This window comes from Capsicum annuum, chromosome 10 (assembly GCF_002878395.1).
Source record: "Capsicum annuum cultivar UCD-10X-F1 chromosome 10, UCD10Xv1.1, whole genome shotgun sequence".
In the NCBI taxonomy this organism is placed as follows: Eukaryota; Viridiplantae; Streptophyta; class Magnoliopsida; order Solanales; family Solanaceae; genus Capsicum; species Capsicum annuum.
The window spans coordinates 195034967-195045821 of record NC_061120.1 but is presented as its reverse complement, the minus strand read 5'-3'; the positions used below and the strand labels follow the sequence as shown (position 1 = coordinate 195045821).

The 10855-nt window shown below is 29.7% G+C and overlaps 1 protein-coding gene across 4 annotated transcripts in view; it reads right to left on the bottom strand.

Moving 5' to 3' along the window:
* Positions 1 to 3679, bottom strand: part of LOC107843491 — a 13156-nt gene extending 9477 nt beyond the window's left edge. For 3 of the 4 annotated variants that reach the window (XR_007046006.1, XR_007046007.1, XM_016687798.2), the window contains exons 1-3: positions 1513 to 3679; positions 1362 to 1430; positions 1087 to 1285 (exon numbers count right to left, since the gene is read on the bottom strand). Coding sequence is in view for 2 of the 4 variants with exons in the window: in XM_016687798.2 (XP_016543284.2) it covers positions 1087 to 1285; positions 1362 to 1430; positions 1513 to 3129 (1885 nt within the window). In the remaining 2 variants the exon portion in view is untranslated. The remainder of the gene's footprint in view (positions 1 to 1086; positions 1286 to 1361; positions 1431 to 1512) is intronic. The other variant, XM_047398283.1, reaches the window with a different exon arrangement.
* Positions 3680 to 10855: the final 7176 nt, after the last annotated feature.

The window sequence follows — 10855 nt, the reverse complement described above, 5'->3', positions numbered from 1 at the left end:
CCCCCCCCCCCCCAACCCCCTTTCCATTCTTCTTCTCCATTGTTATGCAAGAAGGAAGCAAAACTTTGAAAAAAAAAAAAAAATTTCTTGCAGAACTTAAAAAAAAAAAAAAAAGTAAAGTTCTCATGACACTTTCTTCATCAAGGATACCAATTTCTTCATTTTTTGTAAGAAAATGATTCCCCATTATATTGGATTTGAGTTATTTAAGTTCATAAACATGTAATTTCGAACAATCTTGAAATTTTCAAATTAATTTTCCGGCGAGTCTCGCCAGAAAATGCATTCGAAAATGGCTAAAGAAGATGAAGTCGTGGTTTGCAAAGGAAGACGCTGATGATGAAGGATTGTGAAGAAAATAATGAATGAGGGGCGGGGGTTGTGAAGAAGATGATGAAGGGGGGGGGGCGGTGAAGAAGATGATGAAAGGGGGGGCGAGGTGCTTTTTTTATTTTTTTTAATTAAGAAATTATAATACTTAAAAATAATATTAATAAAATAATTTAAATATATGTTTTTTAATTAAAAAAATAAAATATTATTTAATCTATTGTTCACGCGCCCAAGGAGAGTGTAACACACTCTCCTTGCCAAATCAGCATTTTGTGCCTGATAGGTACCAATTTTAGCACTTGAGGGGCCTGATAGGTACAGGCCTTAGTTGAGGGGTCTAAGTGAATTTTCAAGACAAGTTTAAGATCCTATCGATGGGTTTGACCTTCAGAAAATATAATTATGCATCAGCCATCAAGCGTGCTGCATGGCTCTGATTCTTGTTGCCGGAAAAGGGACTTGTCTCACTTGTGAAAATGCTTAAACTAGTCATATTATTTATTTGTACAGAGATCAATGTTGATTATTTATTGAAATGCGCATCGTCTAGAATAGAGGTCTACGACGAATACGCAGTAATATGGTGATTTCATCCCCCCAACCCTTCTCCATGACCATGCACAAGAAACTACTATGTATTATGTATAGCGCATGGAAAGAAAGAGAATCCCCTCCTAAATACTTATTACTGTAATGCTAATTATCAGAAATGAAAAGTTAAATAAATCAGTATAGACATCAGCGTCAAACTACCTTTCCAAGCCTCCAAATATAGCTCATTAACAGAAGAACCAGCAACGTCTTTTACAACTTCTTCTAGTTGACTAAGTGGTGCAGTCTTCAACTCTTGAATTATCCTGTAAATAGGTTTCCCATTCTCCAAATAAATATGATTGTTCGGGTGTCTAGTCTTGCCCCCAGCGTGCATTTCAAATTCATAAGCACTGAGAATCTGTTTAGATAAGAATATGTTCAGTATGTTCATTAACGTGCACACAAACTTTCAAGATAGACAGGAAACTACTCACTTTGGAGAAATTGCAGAGTGAACAACCACACAAGTAGCCGTAATCTTTTATGATTCCAAGAAGCTCCTTCTGACAGTCATTTATAGGAGTGCTTCAGGTTTATGCAGAAACCACTAAATCACAAGTATAAACAGAGAAATCCACAAATTACCTTCCCAGAAGTTGAAATGTACTTCACCTTTGCTCCTTCCAATATTCCTGTTGACAGAAGCTTCTTGACATTTGTCGGTAAAGCATCAGAAGTGACCTTCTTAGACATTTTTAGCTCCATGTTTGCAGGACGTGAAAAAGGATCTCTGTGTTGATAGAATGCTTCATTTGTGCGTGAAATCCCATGTACACTCATGTCATCAGACTCAATCCATGTCTGTGCTTCACAAAAGCCATCATCAGCCGCAGTCGCAGGCAGAGCAGTTGCAGCAGATGCATTATCGTAATCCTCCTTCCTTTTGCTAAACTTAAATGTGATCTTCCTGACACCAGTTGTGCTAAATTCCTCCGGAATTTCAAGAACAACAGAGGACTTAGCAACATCCTTCAATGCATCAATTTGATTATGCTCTTCCTCACTGACACTCTCCTCCGCACTTGAATTCCCCGATGAAAAAGATGTAATGTCTCCAGAAACACCTTGATTATTACTTAACAAATCCACCCCTTGACTACTGGCAGTCTGTAAACTTGAAGTGCTCTCTCTTGGAGACAAATTTGGATTTGAAACTTCTGACAGCATATCATCTTCCTTCACGTCAATCCTTACATCGGGTTGGTCATCACAATTATTCACCTTCTTCGGCTCCTTCCCACCACACTCCATTTCCTCTGTGTTTAAAGTTTCAGGTGCATTATTTGGCTGGTCACCACAATTATTCACCTTCTTCGGCTCCTTCTCACCACACTCCATTTCCTCCGTGTTTAAAGTTTCAGGTGCATTATTTGGCTGGTCACCACAATTATCCAACTTCTTCGGCTCCTTCTCACCACACTCCATTTCCTCTGTGTTTAAAGTTTCAGGTCCATGATTCGGCTGGTCAACACAATTATCCAACTTCTTCGACTCCTTCTCACCACACTCCATTTCCACTGTGTTTAAAGTTTCAGGTCCATGGTTTGGCTGGTCATCACAATTATCCAACTTCTTCGGCTCCTTCTCACCACACTCCGTTTCCTCTGTGTTCAAAGTTTCAGGTGCATGATTTGTGGCACATTCTAATTCTACATTTTCAGGTTCGCGGTTTGTGGCACAACCTTCTAACTTTACAGTTTCAGGTTCGCGATTTGTGGAACAACCTTCAATTTTTACACCACCTACACTTTCAGGTGCACAGGTCTTGACCTGATCAGTCGCACGACAATCTAATTCTAACCCATCTAAACTTTCAACTTTTTGCTTCTTAACACACACCTCCTCCAGTTCAGTAGCAGCATCTACAACCCATTGTCTATCACGCTTCGAATCATCAACATTTCTGGGCTTCTCAATTTCCATCATCTCAACACTCCTTACCACAATACAAGTTTCCGGTGCACAATCCTTGGCACAACAATCCAATTCTGCACCATCTACAGTCCTAAGTTCCTCCTTCGAAACACATAAATCCTCCTGTCCAGTACCATCAACACACTTCAAATCATCAACATTTTCCGGTGCAAAATCCTTGGCAAAACTACCCAATCCTGCACCATCTAAACTTCTAAATCCCTCCTTCTCAATGCGTAACTCCTGTTCAGCACCATCAACATTTACGGCTTCTTCAACAACCATCATTCCAAAAAACACCACACAAAAACACCCACAAGCACAAATTTATTCAGGAAATCAACAAACAATTAACTAAAAAAAAAACATATAAAGGTAATTAAAAAAAAAAAAAAAAAAAAAAACAACTCCTCACATGCAAAAAAAAAAAACAAAAAAAAAGCCTAAACCAAATCCCAGAAAAAACCTCCGCAGCTCAAAACCCAAAAATTCCAAATCTGAATATTCAAGATATACAGAAAAAAAAATTTGAGAGATCTGCAGATAAACACACACAAAAAAAAAAAAAAATTGAAAAAAAAAAAAAAAAAAAAAACAGATCTGAAAATTCAAAGTTTAGTATGATTTATTTTTGAAAAAATGGGAAGATTTATAGGGTTTATGCAAGATTATTATATTAATAAGGAATTCAAATAAAGGAATCAAAGAAGGAATAAAGGGGAAAAATAACTGAATTTATTTATTTATTTTGGTTTCGCGGGTTTGTATAACAGAGGAGAGAAAGTTGAGATGAGAATTGGAAGGAACGAGAAAGGGGAAAAGAGATAGGGTCACATGAGGGAAAGGAAGTTAATTGTGGGGTAGTACTATTTTTATATCTTTGGGTGGGGCCCACACACAAATATCCTATGTTATTTTGCCACATGGCAATATGATGAGTTGGTTTTTTCCATTTTTGAATATAATTTAATAAGTAATTGAGAAAAGTAATTTTTAAAATTTAAAAGGAAAAATAACCTAGGGCTTTTGAGTACCTTTATTGAAACGCCGACTAATTTGAATATGTGTTTGGTAGGGCCTATATGGAGGTAGCGCTCCAAGGAGTTTTACATACTAGGGCTCAAAATCGATACAACCTAGATATTCTATTTTTGAATATATAATTTATAATTGAGAAAAATAGTAGTTTTAAAAATTTAAAAGGAAAAATAACCTAGATTTTTTCAGTATTGGAGCTATGTGCTTGGTAGAGGCTCAATTGGAGATAGCACTCTGAGAATTTTTACATACTAGGGCTTAAAAATCGAACAAAATAGATATCCTATTGCCACGTGGCAACTTGCTGAGCTGTTCTTTTTTTTTTTTTCATTTTTGAATACATAATTAATAGTTAAGAAAAAAATAATTTTGAAAATTTAAAAGGAAAAAACCTACTTTAGGTTTTTTTAGTACATGTACCGGAGCCCGTCGACTAATTCAAATTTGTATTGGTTAGAGTTTATTAGGGATAGCGCTGCCCCATACCAAGAATTTTGTTCATATCCAATGCTCATAATTGAGATAAAGTAACCTAGATTTTTCGATGTCTGTATTGAAGTCCGCCGACTAATTCAGATTTGTCATAGTTTGAGCTCATTCGGAATTTTCTATCAAGAATTTTCTCATATTCAAGGCTCAAAATCGATAAAACCAAATCTTTACAATCTAACACTCTTAACCCTCTCAATAATAATAGTCTAATTTATTTTTATTTTCTTGCCTATTATATATAGTAGTTAGTTATTAATATGCTTATAACATTCAGTTTTGAAATTTTACATAATTATTATATTAGAAGCTTGTTTTTTGAAAAATAATAAGAAGTTTAAAAGTTCAAGAGATATTCAGACTTCATTAATTAAGATTTAAATTTTTAATATATATATATATATATATATATATATATATATAATACAATATAATATTAATAAATCTATTTCTAGTTGTACACGCAAATATTTAAACTCGAAAGCACATATCTTAAACCACTTAAAGTTAAATTATCCTTTAGTTCATAAAAGCTTTTGATGTTTTGAATTTCCGTTGGAATTTTTAAAAAATTACTAAAGTAATTATGTCCCCAACAAAATTATATGTAGTAATATATTACTCTACTTTTTAGTTATTTGAAACTAACTAATTTAGCTATACACGCCTCGCACGTGTATCTCACTTTAATGAGTTCAAACGTTATACTAAATAAGATATTTGTTTAAATAATAAAGAAGAATACAATAATTAGATTTAACATCTTTTGAACATGTAAAGATGGAAAATTTATTTGATTAAATCTAATATTTACAAAAAAAAATCTCAAAGCCAATCGAAATTTATCTACCACTTTTAAACTACAACAGAACTATACGATGATAGAAATATCAAAATAATACAATTAAACCTAACCCCTGCAAAAAAAAATCTCAAAGTCGATCGTTATTCATTTACTACTTGTAAACTACAACAAATAATCCGATAATAGAAATATCATAATAATGCAACTAAACCTAACCTTTATACACACAAAAAAAAGTTCAACGCAGAGATATCAAAACAATACAATTAAACCTAAACTCTACCTAAAAAAAATTTCAAAGTCTACTGACATTTATCTACCAATTGTAAACTACAATAAAATAATATGATAATAAAAATATAAAATAATACAATTAAACCTAATTTTTATACAAAAATTCATAAACCTGCTGTTTGAGTAGAAATCACAAAGTTACTCAATAACGAAAGTTTGTTATTCATGATCAATAAATATAATGTAATAGAAAAGGAAATTTAAAACCTAGAAACTATAGAGTCACGTTGTAGATTTAATAATGAAAATTACATACAAACATGAAAAGATGTTTTGTTATTTTTGATCAATAAAACCAACGTAATAGAAAAGAAGATTTAAAATCTGAAAATTAAACCAACATATTATGTTAGAGCTCTAATAACAAAACTATTTACAAACATAAAAGGATGATTTGTTAATTATGATCAATAAAATCGAAACATAATATAAATAGAAATTTGAAATCCAATAAAGTTACCCAATAACAAAGCTCTGGTCACAAAACTTTATTACCCAAATAAGATATCCGTATAAACCTAAAAAAGAAATTCTAAAATTGCAAGAAAAAAAAAACATAATGACTTTTAAATCAAAATATTACAACAAAGGAATAAAGTCCTAACCTAAAAATACAAAATCTTTTTTTTTTCTTGGGAAAGTCCACCTACTCTTTTTAAATTGGAAAAAAAATCACGCATTGCCTTTAGTTTTTGCAAGAATTTTTTTTTCTTCTTCTTTTAGGAATTTTAACCTGTTTTATATATAAAATAGTTCCACCAATTTCTATAAAATATTTAGAATTTTACCTTATATAAAACTTTTTTTATATAATAATTTGTTTGAAGTTGGATTTCTTTAACAAAACATTGCCATAAATTTAGAAATTCAAATAAAAGTCGAAAATCTTATCCATTTAATTTTCTTATATATTTATTATAGTTAATATTCAATATTATAAATTAAAGAAAAACTGTGAAAATACGATTTTATTTATTGTGGAGTCTTTTAATAAAGGATAAAAAGTTCAAATCACTTTTTTAAGGGTTTTCACACTTTTAATAGATATAGATATAGATATGGATGTAGATATATATATATATATATATATATATATATATATATATAAATAAATGTAAATTATCGAAAAAGACTTAGGGTGTGTTTGGTATGATGGAAAATGTTTTCCTATTTTTCCTTGTTTGGTTGTAGTAAAATATTGGGAAAATATTTCTCAAGATAACTCATTTTCTTCAATTTGAGGGAAAATGACTTTCCTCATGGACAAAAGGAAGTAATTTTTCGAAAAATGACAAATGTGACTTATGCCCCCACCCGCACCCCTTTTCCCTACCCCAACAACACTCATATTCACATGACTTAAAAAATTCACATTTGTCAAAAAATTACATTACTCGAAAATATTTTTTACTGTGCTTTGTTTCAATTTTCACTATGCTTTGCTTTAATTTTTCACTGTTTGAAATAAAAAATAGTGAAATCCAAATTTTTTCCTTTTCCAATGTTCGTTGAATGTATTGTTATTTTCATATGCATAGACGAAGACTTACTTATGTTACTTTTGCTAATTGTATATTTTATTTTGTCATTGATGTAACTTATTTCATAAGGTTGAATAAACTTGCTGTTCCGTTATATTTCTATTGCTTATAGTATCTTGAGATTGTCCTGACAAAATGTTGAAAAGTGTCTCATATATTTGCTAATTAATAGTTTCTTAAATTTAGTGATTGTAATATTTTAGTATTCAATATTAATATTATTTGCTATGCTTAAATTAGTTCTTACAAATTGTTGAGTTGCTAGAGACACTGATATACTAGTTAACAGTTTAATATTTTTTTAAAAATATTTTTTTACTCACCAATCAAACACTAAAAAATATTTTCCTAAAAAATATTTTCTACTCACCAACCTAACACCATAAAATACTTTTCGAAAAATATTTTCACTCACCAACCAAATATGAGAAAATAAGTAGAAAATCAGCGAAAAATATTTTCCATCATACCAAACACACCCTTAGATATTTGGGTAAGGTTATTATAGGAATGTAATTATATAAAGAGTGAGTTATTATAATGATAGTTATTACCATAAGTAAAATAAAATGATTATAAAGAGATAAAAATCAATTTCAAATTAAACTTTGGTAGAATAAGATTATACATGTGTAGTTAGAAAATTGGCTAATCCATGTACTAGAAAATGTAGAATAGCTTAGCAAAATAAGCATATAAATTATTTATCACGAATTTGACTTTCCTACGAGCACTATGGTTAAATTAGGGTCAAAATGTTGTGGCCTTGTTTCTATAGAAAAAAAGTTTGGAAGTTTCATAAAATTGGGAAAAGGTTATTTATGGGTGGAACAAAAATTAAACGTCTTGAATTTTAATTAGTTCTTTTATGTCATTGAGATTTAAATTACTTAAGACAAATACAAATTGGGTCAAAGTTGTTGAAATTGACCAAACTCATAAGCAATATTCTAGCTCTGCCCTGATTATTTATATGATTTCATTTAAACTCTCGATTTTTTTTTCCTTTTTCCCTCTTTGAAGTTGGTTCATACAGCTAGCTTTCTGCATACGTCAATTTTAATAGCAGTATATAAAATTGAATTAGTGGTTTAAGCAGTTAGTAATTTGCTTAGGTTAATTTTCATTTCAAATAATTTTAATTATCTATTAAATTTAAATATAATTAACTTGTTTAATTGCCCATATAAGATTAAATTCAAAATAGATGTAAAAGAGAAGTCATACGATCCAATATTCTAGCATCGACGTTTGGGCCAACTTTTTTCTCGGCTGCCCATATGTTGCTTTCTGGTCATTGGCACTTTGTCCCTATTTTTTTTTTGTAGGTCTTTACTTTATGTTCTTCAAGGTAAACGATTTCTCACGGGGCATAAAGTTAAACTTCGACAGTACAATATTTTTTAAGTCATTCTCTATGTTTTCAATTCGTAAAGAGTTTTGCCTCGCGAGACATAAGTAAATTGCTAAACGAAAAATTAAAGACCAACCCATTCGAAGAAAAACAAAATAAAAAATAGCTCATTTGAAGGGAAAAAGTGTCCTTTTCTGTATATTCTAAACTTTCATTTGATGGTACTATATTTTTAGGTTAACTAGATTAGTGCACGTGTGTCTCATGTCAAACATAAAACACACACAAGAATAACATTATTACTAAAAAATAGCAATTGACGTTAAATTAAATAAATGTTTGACACAACATTTCAATCAAAGTAAATTGAGTATTTACTGAACCTTTAAAGACAAATATTTTAGGTTATTTAGCTAATTATATTGTATTGTCCCAGATTAGCAGGGAGACTGTTAAGACTTATTTCTAAAATCAATTAAAATTGTATAGCAGTTTTACTAATATGTCTATTACATAGTCATGATTAAATTACTACTCTATTATTAAGGAATCGATTAAATAAATATTTTTAAAAATAAAAAAAATAAGATGTAGTTCCTTTAAGTTATATCAAACTTAAATTTTTATAGCTAATTAATATCATGAAAGTGTTTCTATATTACAAATTTGTCTCGTGTTAGATCTATTTTTAAATAATACTACTTGGTCCAAAAATAGATTTCTTCTAAATTCAAAGGAAAAAAAACAATCTTTAATCATAAACAAAACAATTCAAAATATTGCACAAAAGAATTCTATTTATAGCTAAAGTAAGGAACTTAATCGAAAAAAAATTACCAAAGTAACGTATAGTCCATACAATTTGACCAAAAGGTCAATTCAAAAAGAAGATTTCATCTCCACAATACTCAAGGATGGAGTTAAATCTACATATACGATATCAATTTGATTTAATCATTTGAAAGACACAATTCGAGCAAGTGTCATTGGTGGGTGAGATGATTATTTCTCTTCTTATAATATGTGTAAAGAAATTGATCATAAACCTTAATCCAAAAGTTATCTCATGAGGGAAGAATGACCCAAGATATATTAAGGAGATCATCCATCATTTTTTATATAGAATTAACCAACTAATTGATTCTATATACATCTTGATATCATATAAATATATAAGGTTCTATACAAAAGACATGCAATAGTTTCTCATAGAATAAAAATCAATCTTTAAACATATTAACAAACAAGAACAAAAGATAAATAAAATAAAGATCCAAACGTACAAACCTCAAGACCACGAGTATCAGTGATTTGATAAGAAGCAATCAACTTTTTTTGGGTGCTTTAACGGGCAATATCTCATTAAATTGAAACATCTCAAAATATTTCAAACAAGTAATTCCAACTTCAAATCATTAACTGCAACAAAAACATCAAAAAGAAACTAATAAAACTCAAATCTAAACGGTAAGAACAATAACACCAATAGCTTCGTCCTTAAGCTCTTCTTCTCTGCGCTCTTGAACTATCCTACAACAACTTTCTACCTAAACCTAAATAAATAGAGAGTTTATCCGCATGTTTGTGTTGGTGGATTTTGGGTAGATTTAGGATTATTTGAGCATTTTATCCATATAATTAGGGGTTTTATTTCTCATATAATTATTTTAGGATTTAATAATGTATGCCTTATATATTAGAAGAATAATTAAATAGAAATAGTTTTTTTAAAAAAGGTCCTAAATAAAAGGTAGTTAAAGAATTTACTCTTTTTTTGTTCCAAAAAGGATTCACGTCAACTAAATGTTATTTTGATTTATAGAAATTAATTATATATGGAAATAATAAATATTTCTATTTCAAATTAACTAAACCCCAATGAAATAATTAATTTTTAATCTTTTTTCTCCTTCTCGTTAACCTATGACTAAACCAATTCCTATTGATATTCCTTGTTCCGCATTGTATGTTTTTAATAATTGACACAAACCTTTTAATCAAAAAGAAAAAACTTGTTCTTCTCTTTCCTTTTTTGGACAGAGAAAACAATATTTTTAGAACCTTTTTGGGTGGAGAAAATAATATTTTCCTTCTATGTTTAGAACTCCTTTTTTAAATATATCTTTTTCTTACCACATATTTTAGGACTCTTTATCAATTACCATATAATTTGATTCTTACTAAATATTTTAGGACTCCTTAATTAATTTTTAAAATACATTTTTCTTTTACCACATATTTTAGGATTCTTTAATTTTAAATATTATAATAATATAATAGAAAATAAGTGAAAGATAATTTTGTCTAAAGTGAAGACTTTTAATGAAGGACAAAAAGTTCAAATCACTTTTCTAAGGATTTTCACACTTTTAATATACTAATGATAATATTTTGACCCTTCAATTATTGATTTTTTTAATTTTAATCTCTTTTTTAAATTCATTTTAGGTTCGAAGACCGTTTTATTTCATAAATATACCCACACTTACAAAA